Source organism: Eufriesea mexicana, unplaced genomic scaffold (assembly GCF_001483705.2).
Source record: "Eufriesea mexicana isolate 0111107269 unplaced genomic scaffold, ASM148370v2 scaffold812, whole genome shotgun sequence".
Lineage (NCBI taxonomy): Eukaryota > Metazoa > Arthropoda > Insecta > Hymenoptera > Apidae > Eufriesea > Eufriesea mexicana.
This window is the reverse complement of record NW_016909009.1, coordinates 39,900-56,370: the sequence shown is the minus strand read 5'-3', so window position 1 is coordinate 56,370 and position 16,471 is coordinate 39,900. Positions and strand designations below refer to the sequence as shown.

General features: G+C 47.2%; 1 protein-coding gene across 1 annotated transcript in view; it reads right to left on the bottom strand.

The window, feature by feature from the left end:
- Positions 1 to 15,791, bottom strand: part of LOC108547010 (LIM/homeobox protein Lhx9) — an 18,504-nt gene extending 2,713 nt beyond the window's left edge. Inside the window, exons 1-4 of the mRNA XM_017899337.1 lie at positions 15,755 to 15,791; positions 13,436 to 13,746; positions 7,596 to 7,769; positions 5,793 to 6,025 (exon numbers count right to left, since the gene is read on the bottom strand). Of these exons, the coding sequence (XP_017754826.1) occupies positions 5,793 to 6,025; positions 7,596 to 7,769; positions 13,436 to 13,713 (685 nt within the window). The 5' untranslated portion in view covers positions 13,714 to 13,746; positions 15,755 to 15,791. The remainder of the gene's footprint in view (positions 1 to 5,792; positions 6,026 to 7,595; positions 7,770 to 13,435; positions 13,747 to 15,754) is intronic.
- Positions 15,792 to 16,471: the final 680 nt, after the last annotated feature.

The window sequence follows — 16,471 nt, the reverse complement described above, 5'->3', positions numbered from 1 at the left end:
CGCGGACGGCCACACCGCCGCAGGAATTCGTTTTGTTCCCCGAGGTGAACGACACTGATTTTTGTTTCCAGCCGTGAGGGACCGCTGGAAAATTCGATTCCATCTCCGGCAGCCCGCGTTCCGCCATTTCCCCATCTTTTGCATTCGCTTCTCGGTTCTCCGGCAGGGTAATGGTACCCTTTGGTACCTAGCGTCGAACTCGCGGAACAGTTAGGGTAGGAGGATGTTCAGCGAGGGACGAGTGGACGAAACGAAACGATGACACTCGTTCGCTGCGAATCTCGCCAAGCTTCCTGCACTCGTGGCACAGACGTGCGTGGCAAAAACGAGCGACTCGTCCGATTGGTTCGAACCACCCGAGGAACCCACTTTTCCTTCGGCCATTCATTCCGCGCCGGGCGAGAAAAAGCGAAGAAAAGCGTGGTTCTCGTCGCCGAGTCCGTTCGATCCCCGAACGGATCGCTTTCCCTAGAACCAGCTCTATCAATAAACGCGAGCGAACGCCCCTGCAAAAGGAATACGCAAGTTTTTTCATCGAACTGGCCTGGTTCCCAAGCCGAGTCTGCCCGCGTGACGAGAGGCCGAGCGGGAAACGGGGGCGGGCGGGAGGGGGATAGAGGAGGCGGGGGTTCGAGGAGGGTTTTCGTGGTTCAAGAATGAGATTACAATTTGTCAGGAGCGGGCTAGAGGCCGAAATCACGCGGATGGCACGGCCGGTGGACGGCGAGGGCCGTCTCCGAGTCGGCAAGAAACTCACGCAGGCGGCATTATAGTGTTCCGCCGGCCATTCTGCTGGCTGAGGCCACGTATTGGCCACGGCAGCATTCTTTTCCTGCCAGATCGGCCAATCGATGCATCTCGCCACCGATACCCATCTGTCACTGTCCGCGGGGCCTAGCCTTTTCTCCGTTCGCGCGACCGGCGTGCCTCGCGCTCGAATCACCAGACGATCGGTGAAATCGCTCGTGCTGCTGCCGCTCTTTACCCCGCTTCCGGTCTTCGCAAAAATTTACCGGTCTATTTCACCCGGAGAAACGATCGTTATCGCGGAAAACCTCGTCGCGAGCCGAATTACCAACGAGCCCGTGGAATCGAGGCGAAATTTTTCCCGAGACCGATCGGACGACGTATAAATTTTCCAGTTTACGACCGGTATCTTTCCCTTGTTTCGAGAAACTGTTGGTAAATCGGCCTAAATAAACCTCGTTGGAAAGGATTCCGGGAAGAGAAAGGCACACGGAACCCGGAGGAAATATACTCGAAGAAATTACCCCCGTGTCCCTGGAAGGCTCGCGAGCCGGGTCCCCGAAGGGGGCTAATTTTTCATCGCCGCAAGAACCGTAACCGCGAGGACGAAGGTATTTTCAGCGGCGGAGAAACGGCCGGCTTATCGCGGCCGCAATTCCAGCGATTCATCGAACGCGCCTGCCGACGTCCAGACGGAATAGTTCGAGGGACCCGGCGGACCCGTCTGCAAAAAGTGTCCCAATTATATATAAAGACAATAAAACGCGAACCAGTCGGCCGGTTCCCACCCCGTCCAAGGCTGCGCGTCGCTCGCCGGACGCTTCATGGCCGATTTTATGGCTGTTGATCGTAAATTCCGGCCGGTAGCCCGAAAGTGATTCCCCGTGATCGCGCGTCGATTATAAAATAACCAGAGACGCTGGCTCAGCCTCGAAACGTCGTAAACATGGCGAAACAAACGAGACCCGGGGATATCGCGAAACGAAAACGTTGTCGCCCCGACAAACGAGGCTGTTCCGCGCGAGCATTAAACGAATTTACCACGGCGGCCGGTGCTGCATCGATTTTCCACCGATCGCGCCACACGATCTCGCTTCCGGACTCTGTTCAACGTTCGCCTCGATTAACCCTTATTAACGCGAAACGAGCTCCGAGGGGTTCCTCCACCGAGACGGACAACCGTCCACTCGTTCTTAGGCTTTATTCTTTATGGCCATCAGCTCCGAATAGCGATCGCAGGGTTCGACGGTGGACTCTGACGCGAGGGAAGAAAAAGATGATTAACGCCAGGACTACCGCACCCGTCGACTTTTTGCTTTTATCCCTTTAGCCGCGGTGGGATTGGTCGCGGAGTCGCATTCTCGTAGGGCATGGTCGGACGAGGACTATGCATGTACGATAGTCTCTCCGTTCGCCACCCCCGCAATGCACCAAAAATATCGTCGTCATCGAACGCGCTAAAAAGCAAATTTACTATGATTATACGTCGATCAATGGAGTAACAAAATTTACCGAGTTAACGCGAATCGAAGGGAACAAAGGAATCGTGGAAAAATTAAATTCGTGCCAAACTCGAGTTTGCGCGGTGAATTTAACTTGGTCGTGTGATCCAAGTAAGAGCAAATGCGGTGTGATAATTCAGCAATGATCGACCTTTTTCTTTTAGCACTTTAGCCATGGTGGGATTGCTCTCAGAGTCGCATTCTCGTAGGACATGGTCGGACAAGAATTATGCATAAACCGTAGATTCTTCGTTCACGACTCTAACGATATATCGAAAATTTTGCCAGCATCTAACGTGCTAAAAATTCGCTACGATTGCACGTCGGTCGATGGAGTAATAGAATTTATCAATGTTGTAGTGAGAAATTAATACTAAAATAAACTCTACATCCTAGCGATGTGGGGGTGATCTCTTCCCCTGCGTTTTGCCTTTTGTCTCCCGTTTTCTGGGACGTCTTCGAGCCCCTGAACAGACAGGCCACTTCTAACCATTCGTCCGTTTAATAAATATCTATACAGTTTTCCCACCGTTTCCATTGGCTACTATTTCTTTGCATTGCGATCCCTTAATAACGAAGTTAACTCGAATCGAAATAAAAGAATCGTGGAAAAATAAAATTCGCGTCGAACTCGAGTCTACGCGGTGAATTTAACCCGGTGGTGTGATCCAAAATGCAAGTAAAAGCAAGAGCAGCGCGATAGTTTAGCAACGACAAACTCGAATACTCGTTTTGCGCTTGGAGCAGTCTTGATGCACCTTTCTCGGTTTCCATCCGAGAAGGGGGCAGCGAAACGTCTTCCGGCGTATCGGGCAGGCCAATTTAAGCGGGGAGTCCAATTTGAAGCAGCCGCGACGACCAAACGCGAGGACACATTCGGAAACGATGGGCTGGTTGTTACTCCGAGCTCTCGAAAAGGAAAACCGTTCGACCGGCTGGCACATGTCCGACACGCCGGACAAAGAGGCTTCGAGGCTGGTGCGTCGCCGCGGATCAATTAGACAGGGAAATTTCGCCGAAGAATTCCGCGTGTGCGTGGACGAGGGCACGCTTAACGAGGCGAGCGCGAACAATCTCCGGTCGATTCGCGGTCCGCGATCCTCGAAAGCTCGTGCAAATGTTTGCACACCGAAGGAACCAGCCATTATACTCGTTGCTCGGCAAATAATGCAACTCCCCCGACTAACCTGCTCGATTCGGGGGATGGAGGCCAGAGAAAGAGCGAGAGAGAGAGGGTGAGAAGGCGTAGGTACTAGAGAAGGAGAAAGAGAGAGAGATTCGCGCGTGCACGTAGTAAAGAGAGAGGGAAAGAAAGGCGAAAGAAAGAGAAAGAGATGGCGTACCACGTGTTCCCATGGTTTTAAGACCTACGTTTGAAAGCACACCCCCGTTTACCATCCGGCCCAATTATCCCTCTGGCAACCCCTTCCATCCCTCTCTTACGTTCTCGCGTTGTTTCACCACTGCCAATTACACGTATTTGCGTCCTCGGGCCGAGCCCAGCCGAGACTGGATTCTTGTGAATTCTTTATTGTTTCGACTATACGACGGGAGGAACAAAGGGCCCCAGGGCCGACGTTTTTCTTCGTCCCTCGCCTATTTCTCCCTGCCCTCTGTCGCCCGTGCGATTAATCGATCCGCGGCACGGTGGCGCGGACGTCGTCCGGATCCAATCGAAGGATCGATGCTTCCGAGGAATCTCTCCGTTACTTTTTCCATCCACGCAATCGTACGCTTCTTCCAACTCGCGTTACGCCTCGCCATTCTTTTTAATCCATCTCGCGATAATCCATGTCGCTACCCTGTGCATAGGCTAGATGGGTACCGCGATCTTTTTATAATTCTTCTTGGGATCGATGCTTCCGAGGAATCTCTCCGTTACTTTTTCCCTCCACGCAATCGTACGCTTCTTCCAATTCGCGTTACGGCTCGCGACTCTTTTTAATCCATATTACTACCCTATGCATATATATAGGTACCACGATCTTTCTATAATTCTTCTTGTAGCGGGTTAAAAGATCTTCCTCAATGTTAAACTGAATCGATGGAAAGGAAGGAGAGCACATGAGAGGAGAAACAAGATACCCTTTACCTCCAGATATGACACCGATTAGGGTGTCAAAGGCCATTTTCCCGGAATATATTTAACACATTGCGTACTGCATAGAAATCTCTAAAACATATGCCAGGGATCGCATATTTTGACAAAACAGTGTATTGACAGTGTTAGGTTCATAATATATACCGCGTGAAAAACGAGAAAACTCGTGAACGGTCCTCAACCTTTTCACTCCTGAGTTACGAAGAGAGTAGCAAACGTCCTGTCCCGAATTGATTTAACAAATTTTATTCTTGTTTAAATCTAATAAAAACTTAATCGAAATATAATATCACGCGTTATAAGCTTACCCGAGGTGGTAAAGACGAATACGGAAGTCGCTAAATATTTTATTTGCAAATCCTGGCAACGGACGAAAAATCTCTATGTCCAAATACATAGTCTCGCAAATTTTTTGACAGAGAGCAAAATAACGCAGGGATTGTATTGACAAAAATTTCTCTCTTATCCTAAGAGACGACAGGACATGTCAGGACAATTGGATCGCGTTCGGAAAGAATTTTCTAAGCTCTAACAGCTTTGAAATCCATGGACGTTGTATCGCGTCCGCAGGAGTGAAAGGGTTAACAGGTAGCGCGCGAAACACGAGGAAACTCGTGAGTAATACGCAATGCGTTAAAATATCGATTATCCTTTTTCTTTTTCAGTGGTATGATTCGTTGGGACTAATTTTGTAGCAGTCTTGGGGAAATGAAAGAGTATTCTTCACATTGTTTTAAACAACAAATAATTCTAATTCTAATAATTCTCGTCAAAATGAACGATATACGAGCCATTTATTTTTAAAGTCTCTTAACTTTAATATTTAATTAGTAATATTAATCTTAACCCTTTGCGCTCGACGATTTTTTTACTAAAGAAGGGTACGAGTTGAACAATTTTCTGCTATAAAACGGATGATATTTTTTGAGCATTAAATAAGAAATTGTATAATAATTAACACGTAGGATTATTTAATTTCGATACCTCGCACACTACGTTATTTTAAATTTGATATACTGATTAACACTAGATTTACGGAACCCGTGAATTTGGGGGTTGCTCCAATTATACAATGATAACAGATTTAGTTAACTTATATTAAGACTGTTGATATAATATATAATTGTTTTTAAATTAAACTAATCGTTAAAAAGAAAGACACGTGGTTTTCTTTACCTGTCAATTTGACAGGTGCCCTTAGAAATAGGTATACAGATAACGTCCGTAAACCTAGTGTTAATATCGAGCTTCGAAATTTCATGAAATGGCGACTGGTAGGCGCCACTCGAGTGCAAAGGGTTAATTATTATATATATCACATACGTTATATCAATTTACATTTATTTTTATTTTTATCTTTATTTTTATTTTTATCGTGCATTTTGAATATTTCCATGCTGGACTAGTCGAATAGAGAAATAAAGGAATAAACAGTGACTCACCGAGGGCTCCAGCGGCCAGCCTCATGGTGACGGGTAGCTCGGAGCCGGTGACTTCGGACAGCTTCCTCTTCCTGGGCCGGCCCTTCTGCACGGTACCGGATGAGGTGATCGGGCTCTGCTCCGCGGCGCTGTAATAAGCCGGAAGCGGCGACACCCCCGGCGAGCCGATGTCCTCGATGTTGCTGGCTGCGCTCCCGTAATCCCCCGCGCAGCACAGCAACTCGTAGTGAGGTCTTGGGACCGACCAGCTCGTCATTCGTGAACCTTGCTGTCGAGTATTTCAGTGGCGACCCTGCGTTATCCTCCGAGTTCGATGAACGCGCGAACGCGATCACGCTCGCGAGAGGAGATAGACGTACGGCCAGGCCGCTTCCCGCTCAATCGGATCGATGGATCGGCGAATCGAGCGTTTTATCGTGATCCTTTCCCAGCCCTCAACTTCCTGCCAACCGAACACATCCCGCGGAAATAGGCTTCCGGTCTTTTCATTTTATTAGCTTAATCTCTCAGATATACGAATTAATTAATTACAAATGAACGAATAAATTCCTCCGAGCTAATTTTACACTTTTAAATGATCGATGTTGTGGGATTGCGAGCAGCGAGGGACTCTAGCAAAGGAATAATAAACAGCGGCATCGGTTTCCACTTAGGCGTTTAGGACGATGGGTGACTAGGCGACAAAGTATGGTCAATCGCGACGTCATGAAAAGTGGCGAAGTATGGTACAGGTGTACCGTCGCGAAAGGGTTAAGAGCGGTATCGGGTCCGGCTTAGACGTTTAGGGTGTCATCTGAAGTGCATGCTGATGACCACCTGCAAGGATTGTACGGATGAGATATTTATGACTGGGACGAGTGCAAGCATTGAACGAAAGTCTGGGAATGCGTCAAAATGTCTGAAGTACCTGGTCCACTGAGACAAGGTTGCGTGGGAAAAGAGTGATAAACGAAGAGAGCTTGTGTGTGAAAAGAGAGAGTGTTAGACTTCAAATAAGGGTGCAAGCGCGCAGAGAAGACAAAATGTGAATGGTCCAGACATAGGGAATAGAGGATCTCGTATTTGAGAGTTAGAATTGAGAGAAACTTAGTGCAATATTTGAGTTAAATTTGTTTTGTTATTAAAAAGGAGTTGTTTGTTAAACCCCCAGATCTCTGTCTGCATAGGATAAATTTATCAAAGAATCCTACAATATAGTGCTGGGTAGAAATAAAAGAGAGATTTCTGTTTTCCCTCGCGATGTTCGATTTATTGATCGATATTGTCCATTCTTAAATTCCCAACGCCTCTATCTAGCTATTTTGTACGTAATAATGAAACAGTAGCAAGGGTTACGCGCGCTTGACAGTTCCCTGCGTAGACATAAACAGTGATGTCGAGAAATCGCGGTAAATCCACCCTTCCCGCTATACCCGGCGGGCCATTATTCGCGCGATTTTCCCGTGATCGATCCTAAACGCGGATCGATACGCGTTGATAAGCCGGCCAGAGAGCGGCGATCGAATCGATCTCGCGGAGCGGCAAGCGGCACCGCGACGTCTTTCCCTTTACGAGAGCGCGCGTCGAGCTCGACTCTCTTTCTTTTTCTCTCTTTCTTTCTCTCTTTCTCTTTCTCGATCCCGTTTTCTGAGAATTGAAAAAACCGGATTCACCCGCGCCTGAGGGCTGTCATTAGGCGAGCACCGAGCGATAATAAGTGTCCTACGTCGACGCGCCTCGTGTTTCTGTCACTCTCGTCATCAAACTCGTTGATAACAAAGAGACGGCCTTTGCAGGATGGTAATTCGGGCTCGTGTTTCTCACCTACAGTAGACCAGGCCGTCCCTCTGCCCGAAATGATCGCCCTTGTTCAGAGGGGTGCCGCATGAGGCGCATGTAAAACAGGCCACGTGGTACACCAGGTCTCTGGCGCGCATCACCAGCTCCGACGCCGAGATCCCCGCCCGGCATCGGGAACACCTCGAAACTGCGAACAACCTGTGCATGCAAATAATTCGTCATTTTTCAGTTTCCCGCCTCGATCCCGACCATGCTGAATAATAATCGCTGTAACGAAATATCGGTTTTTCCGCAAAATTTCCGCTTCGATTTCATCACGAACGTTCGTCTCTCCTATTGAAATCGGTCAATCGAAGATCTAAAGTAGAAACGTGGAGGATATGTAAAAGGATGGTTATCCGAAAGTGGATTACGAATTTCGATGATTTTACGTTTCGGTTTTCGCGATATCGTTGTTACCGATACGACCAGTCCTTGTTATTAAAGCCACTTTTTAAAATCCTTCGGTTGATTATCGAAAACGAGTGTTCCATATCCCGTGATACTTCATATCGTATACATGTCTCGTGCTTTTTGTAATTCCACGGAGATTTACATTCATTTTCGGTGTTATTATTATCGTATCACGTACGCAAGCAACGGGTATAATCCGGTGTGCGCGATAAATAAACGAAATCATCGAGCTCGTCGAGCTGATCGCTGATTTTTATAATTGAACGAGTTTCGGTGGAATAATGCACGGGTAATGCAATTTACGATTGCAACTTCTTCCGCTTCGCGCGATCGCAAAAATTTCAACGCTGGATTATACTCGTCCGCGATGAAGTAGAATAATACCCGTGCCTGGTCGGCCACTAGCTCATTATATCGCAACAGCGTCTTTCCGCGAATCCTGTTCCCGCGATTTTCGAAATACGAATTATCGTACCTGCGTTTACTCTGCCGATGTCGTTAATTACCTTTAATTTTAGTCTCTGCGAGGATCCCTTTGCTACAAAATTCCTAATCCATTCGTCATTGTATCAGACAGTAATTTATTCTCGTTGAGTTTGTGTTACATGGATTTTGAGGAAAATTTACAGTGCCTATTCGGATCCTTTATTTTCTATCAATTTATGGAGTATCGACGAGAAATAAGACACGATTCGATTGCATGCCAGATTTCTCAAGCATCCCTATATTCTATCCAAAGGTACCTTTGTTAAAAAATTTCTGATCCATTTGTTATTGTATCAGATACTAATTCATTCGCGTTGGGCTCGGTTAGGGATTGGTGTTACGTGGATTTTGAGAAAAATTCACAGTGTTTATTCGGTTCTTTTATTTTCTACTAATTCGTGAAGTATCGACGAAAAATAAGACACGATTCGATTATATCACAGCTTTCTCGAGCATTCTTTAATTATATTCAAAGTTCCCTGTGCTAAAAATTTTATACTACATTTGGTATTATATTAGATACTATTTCATTAGCGTTGACTCGTTTAGGGGTTGGTGTTACGTTGATTTTTAGGCAAATTTGCAATTCTTATTCGGCTCTTTTATTTTCTACCAATTCGTGAAATATCGACGAGAAATAAATCACCATTGAATTACATCCCAGCTTTCTCAAGCATTCCTATATTCTATCCAAAGATCCCTTTGCTAAAAATTTTCTAACCCACTTGGCATTGTATCAAATATTAACTCATTCGCGTTAACACGTTTAGGGGTTGGTGTTACTTGACTTTCGAGGAAAATTCACATTGTGTATTCGCCTCTTATTTTCTACTAATTCTCGAAATATCGAGAAAAGTGATACGCGACAAAGCGACGACGTAGAACACGGAATTCTTTAATAAACAATAGCAAATCCCGCAATCTCTATCTCGACTCACCTGCGATACCCGTTAAGCCACGAAGGATCCTACGGTTGGATCGCGATGAAAATCCTGCAGGATGCCTTACCTATCCCCGGAGCCAGCCACGAATACAATGACTCAACTATATCCTACCGGTATCTGTCCACCAATCAACCCTCTTAATACGACGTAACCGTTTCGATTCACCGGTAGCAGCGCGACCGGCTCGTCGTTCCGGGTTCCTTCGAGCAGCCTCGAGTTCTCGATCACGCGTTCTTCGTAGAATCCCCTAATTACAAAATCAACGATCCCGATCGTCGCTCGAATTCATCGATCCCGCCTCTGTTCCCCGTTCGCGCGCGCACGTGACCCCCGTTGTTCGTGACTATCGGCTCGAACCAAAATCGGAGAACAATGCAGGTTCCCCCTCTGGTCGCGTTTTTCTTCCACTAATACACCATAACGTCCGCGAAGGGTAGGCGATCCCGGAGTCGGCCGCGGGGTGGCGGAGCGACGGCGGCAGGGGTGGGTGGGGTTTCCTCGCAGGCCTCTCATATCGGTCGTCGACGATCGAGGCGAAGTTACAGTTTTCGAAGCGCGAAAACCAAATAGAGACAAAGGGGTTGGCCTGGATATGGATCGTTGCATATTGCATGGGAGCAGGCTGTATTCTTCTCTAACGAACCGGCAGCCTGGAGTTCCAGCCTGCAGGAACACCGGCCTACGGCGTGTTCCACCCTCGTCTGGAATCTCTCAGGCTCGAGGATCGCCGCCACGCCGGGGATAGAGGATACGTGGCCTATGGGTGTTCCATAGTCACCGCGAGTAAATTGTATTTTAAACCTATGCGAACGTTCTTTCGCTATCCAGATAAAATCATATTTCGTTCAGATATATTACGCTATTAGCTACTACCACTCTAGTTATTCCAGTTATATGGTATCTCTTAACACTGGGTTTACTGATGCTATCGGTACACCTGTTTCTACATATTTGACACCTGTCGTGTTGACAGGTAAAAGAAACTACCTGTCTTTTTTTAACGATTAGTTTAATTTAAAAACATTTACGATATTAACAGTCTTAATATAAGTTAACTAAATCGGTTACCATCGTATAATGGAGCAACCCATCCGTCAAATTGGCGGGTTCCGTAAATCTAGTGTTAAACTAATGATATTTTTGTAAAGAATATGAAAGAGCATCAGCTGATGTGATAAAAGATATATGGTTCCATTTAAAGAAATATGAATGATATTCATATGTCCTTTACACGTCCATTTACAAAGAATCTAAGTAATTCTATCAGAATATGCCTCTCTCAAAACTATTCAACGTCATCCGAAATATTTTTCGCTATGCTTAATAATGATGACGTATATCTAGATTACAATACGTGGTGACCCATCTTGTATATATCTAGTTATATAGGTACTTCTAATCTACTTTAAGCGTTTCAATTCTAATATTCCAGTGGTGCTTGAAACTCACCAATTGAGTGCAAATGCTTAAGAGACCAAAAATTGTTATTTCCTTTATAGCAATGACAATCATAAAATTAGATTTCTAGACTCTAAAATTCGAGTAGTGATTACGAATTACCAGTCGAGTGCAAATGATTAGGAGATTAAAAATTATCATTTCTTTTATAGTAATGGAAGGGATAGAATTAGGTTTCTAGATTCTACAATTTGAGTGATGATTGAGAGTCATTGCTCGAGTGCAAATGATTAAAAAATTAAAAATTGTTATTCCTTTTATAGCAATGGAAGGGATGGAAAGCACTTTCCTAAGTTTCCAAAAAATTTTAATATTTTTCTCGAAAATTACGAATGCTTAAATAACTCTAAACCTTCATCGCGTACTGATTCGTCGATCTGCCAATATCCAAACACGCAGGAGTGTCTTTTGAAGATGATTTCGTATTCGCACGAGGACGGATCCCCCAACGAGTCGCTTTGTTCGCGCGATATCGTATTTCGTTTGGGAAAAGCCTGGTAAAGAGGAGCTTCCGGCTAAAGCCGCGTCGAAACGTTGCATTATTCGGGCTGTCTTTGGCCCGGGAAAGAAACGTTTCGGTTTTCTGGTGGAGTCGACGCGTGCTGTGGAAAATGCTCGTCTGACCCGAACTCGCTTTGTTCCCTTTAATTATTCCGTTTCGTCGCGGCCTGGCGCTGATTAGATCGCAGGACCGGAACGGGGAAGCTCCGACCCCTAATCTCTCTCTCTCTCTGCCACCGATAAAAGAGCACCAAGAACACCGAAAAATCGTCGCTGCATAAAGGAACATCAAATTCCACGATTTCCGTGACTTTCACCCCAGTCGATCGAGAAAAGAATTCCGAGCTACGAGATGTATACTCTTTGTTCTTTTCCCGAAAGCAATTTTCAGCATTTCTAGCATCGATTAATTCGCGCATACAACGAGGCATCGGATAAGATCCGCGGGGATTATTCGTTGGCCAAGAATACTTTCGCGGTGAATAATTCATAGGGAATTGAATATTTAACGCTGGTCTCCGGTCTTTGCTCGTCAATTTAACAATTTCAATTCGCTTAACGCGAAACGGAATGAACGGACAGCCGCGGGGCAGGGGGCGGTGGGTGGAGTGAAAAAAGAGGAAGGAAAGAGAAGAAACGTTTCTCACGCTTTCGAGAACTGCGGGAATTATGCAACGCGTGCTTCACCGTCGCGTCCGCTAACTGCACTCTGAATTTCAACGGGAACCGCCGTTTTCATAGGCAAAAACGCAATAACAGATTCGCTGCATCTAATTACCGTCCGCACAATGGCCGCGTTTAATGTAATTAATTTCATTCATAGAGACTTTGCATTTTAATATCTTAATCTGCGCCGCTCCGACGAGCTTCCGCGTTCGAACGCGTGCATACAGAACGCTCTTCAAGTTGCACGTTGCAGTTACACAGGGAAAATTTGTTTCACTTTGCGCATATGCCTTTATCTTGTTAATCGGCGCGCTCGGTAACGCGCGTTCAACCATCGAACGCATCTTATACGTGTATCCTTTGTTTAACGAGAAATGTATGCTTCCGTAGATGGATAGCTACTTATACCGTGAATTCGTTTCCATGTCGATGAAAATTCGCGAGGATGATATCGAGGATCCAGAGAATTGGGATGCTACTCGAACGCGAAGTACGTGAAAACGTGGAAGAGGAAGAAGAGGAAGAAAAGGATGGGATAGGATAATTAATCGCGAGACGAAGGAACGATCGATGGATCGAAATTATGGTAGATGTAGCAAACTCGAAGAGAAACGAAGTGTCATCCGGTGGCGAAAAGAATCGGACCGCAGGAAATCGTGCCCGCGCGTTTTTATCGCGGTGAACGTATCACAGCGCGGAATTTCAGGGCCCGGTTGGGCCTGCCTAGGACAAGCACGGCTTAGAGCTGGCCATTAGTAGACATTTTGTGTGGTCCGGGCGAAGTTTTGAGCGGGGCGGAGGCTCCTATGCAAATTCGCGGATACCCCAATAAATACTGAAACGGGAAGCCGTTCGCCGGCCCCGGGCAACCGACGCTGCGGGATCTTGCATTAATTTCGCGCGTCATCCCGGTAATTCGACGTAAAATGGCACGATGAACGGGTTGGATCCGCTTTGTTTCGCAGGGCAAAAATCTCGCAAATTCCCAGAAAATAACCTTTCCGATTTACTACCGCCCTCTATCACGTAGAAAAATCCCCACGGTTACAAAAACCACGAAGAAACGAAGGAACTAGTGCACCGAAGCATCTAGGTACTTCTAGTTTAATTCCGTAAATTCCCATTTTTATGCCAAGACAATTGCCCGAGTTGCTGCAACCCAGTTTCGACGCTGTGAAATCTTGGCGAAACGAACGTGGCAACGGAGAGTTTGCGAACGGAGGGTAACTAAGCGCTCCACCGCACGAGCGAAATTCCCTAGGACGGGTAGTCCGTTGGTCCCGCGGACCACGTCGCGCACTAAGACTCCCCTCGGCGTAGCACGGCCCTAATCCTCTTACGACTACTTCTACCAACCTATAATAATCCTCTTTGCAGTAGATGTTGCCGTCCCTGGCGAAGCACGTCAACTCGGCGGCGAGAGGCACACGGCAGTGGCAGCAACGCAGGCAGCCGCAGTGCCACGCGCGATCCGCAGCCCTTAGGTACCATCTTTCGGCTATCTCCCTGCCGCAACCCCCGCAGCCCAGGCCCCCGTCGGTGTTGTTGTTCTCGCCGGTGCCGATCTGCCGATTGCTGACGGCACCATCCCCTGGCGGGGGTGTGCTGCTCCCACAGCCGACTTCCTTCAGCATCTCGACGCGAACCGCCGCGACCACCGGTGCATCCTGGGACAAACATGCCGATTCCTCGCATTCGACCATCGACTTGTCCAACTTTAAACGGTGGTCTCTGGTAAATCGCTCGTTGGTGGATGGAATACGGGAAGTGGGTATTTGGAGATGTTATTGGTGGTGGTTTCTCGTGGAACACGAATGTAGGGGACAGTGTGTTTCAGCTTCCGCGCTTCTCGCTTGTCAAAGTTATTCCCGCTATTCAAATTTCCTTTTTACTTAGAAATTTAGCTTCGCGTTCTTATCCGATATGAATCGATACTTCTAACTCCTGTCTTTGATGTCATTTCCTCGTCAATCGGCTATCGCAAATGATTCCAAAGCGATCTCCCACTAATTCTCGCGCGATCTCGCGATCATCCCACCGAGTGAAGTATCAACCGTGTCACGATGGTTCTTACAGATTTTCGAAGCGAGTGACTGCGTGTAAATCAGAGTCCAAACGAACTACGATGTTAGCACCCGAGTGCCAGTTCTCTAGAAGAGTGATTCGATGATCGGTATTGGCCCAAAAATTGGAAGGATTTCGAGGATTCGATCCTTGATCCTTGAACTTTAACACTTTGACTGCCACGGTGGTCGTATATGACCGGTCACGGTTTCTCCTGTGACGTCATTGGTGACTGGAGCGCTTTAACTACTCACGATTATAGAAATTGAACGCAAATTGACAGTTAATAGACTGTCAACCGTTACCAAGGCGCCACCGGTGGTCACCCGTGACCGCCAATAAGATAAACGCTCCATTGGATAAGAACGTTGTCTTATATCACCGATTTATTATTATTTTGCCTGTCGAAGTGCAACTGGCATCGGCCTGACGGTGTTAGAAACGCGACAGTTCGGTACTTTGCTAAGCCTTGCCGCTACATCGCTTTACACTAGCTTTTTCCCTCTTTCTTTCCCATAAATTCTACATTGCCATTACCATTGTGCTTCGACTACTAAAAACACTCGCATGGCGTCCTCGGTGAAACGCGTGATTTCGGCGTGGCAGTCAAAGGGTTAACGAAGACGATTCTCCTCGCGGACTGGCTCTGAATTTTCCGCGTCTGGCTTCCGTCGCCGAGATGGTAGACGGCAGCGGAGGTGGCCGATTTGGTCGGTGAAAATTCATGGGAAACACTTGGAACTTTTCCCCGTCGTCATCGCGATGACGAGGCTTGGAAGCCGAAGGACTGCGAGCCTCTTCCTCCTCCTCTGGAGGCGGCGGCGGAGGAAGAGGTGGCGGAGGAGGAGGTGGAGAGGCGGCCCCGCATTCATTCAGGACACTTCTCGGCGGCGGCGCACGCAAGAACCGATGAATGAAAACAATTCGTGACTGCTGTCCCGTTAATGAATGACTCCCGGGGCAGTGGCTCTCTCGGTTTCGAATCGGCCGCGAGCTAATTAGTAGAAGCTTGCGGATCGCCACAATAACTCAACGTCCTTTACGAGCGCGGGCCGCACGTGATTTCCGTAAGTTAAATGGAAGGTGACGTCGCCTGGAATCACCGTACACCTCGTTCTACCAAGGTGACGCCGTTTTGCTGCCGCTTGTCACCGACGTATTAGGCCGAACGTGTGCGCCTTGATTTACAACTATTCTACTCTTGTTCTTTCCTTTCTTTTCCTCTTGCCTTCGTCGTGCTCCTGCTTTTCTGCTTTTCCCCTTCGGATTTCGATTTTGTTTTATCGCCGTCCGAGCAGCTCGGACATCACGCGTTTACTGCTAAAATAGTGCGTATCTCGCGTGTACGCGATTAGTTTGCGTGTTGGTGCACTGGTGGTGGAATGATTTTGGACGATCACGAGGTTTGGATTTCTCCTAGGACGCTTTTAGAAAATATTCTACGCGTACACGCTAATGCATGACTGTTCTATGATGTATAAAATTGATCAACCAGCAAACGCGAACATACTAAATTACGTAGAACGTGTTCTCCGGCACCCTGCTGAGCTTGATAATCGACTGGATATTAATCCCGGTTATAACTTTACTCGACCGTCTAATTCAGCTTACCTGAGTGTTAGTTTAACCACGACGCAGAGTTCCACCGACGCTACCGACGTCCCCGACGCCTGTTCTGGCTGCTCTCAGTCGGCCGTCGCTTCCCGTCGCAGCGCTCCCACAACGCGGATTTATTCCTCGAACCTGGCTATTTCCATCCGAGTGGCAGCGACGACCTTGAAGCAGGAGCAGTAAGCTTTTCCAGACGATGATCGAGGGATCTCTCGGAGAAGCGCGATCGAGAGTCGACGGTTTCGAGGCCCGTCGGAAGAAGTCGCGACAGTGGCGTTGGGAAGTCGAGGCGGAAGACGTTGGACGATCAAAATGGACTGTTTCGAAAGGACCAATCGCGCGAGATCCTCGTCGTAAAAATCGCACGCGTTTCGTTTCACCGTGGACGCGATAGTGGCAAAAATTCGCTAGATTCTAGTGACAGAATGGGGTAAAATAATAAAACGGAACTGGTAACCAATATTTCTTAATCGACCATCGCGTCGAAGGATCCAGAAGATTTACTAAATTTACGTACGTCCAAATCGTCTATCCTGGATCAGAGATCTCTACACGCGACGTTGCTAGAACACTGAAACTCTCCATCGCGTCGAAGGATCCAGAAGATTTACTAAATTTACGTACGTCCAAATCGTCTATCCTGGAATCAGAGATCTCTACACGCGACGTTGCTAGAACACTGAAACTAGTTTCGAAATACACGAACCCGACGCACAA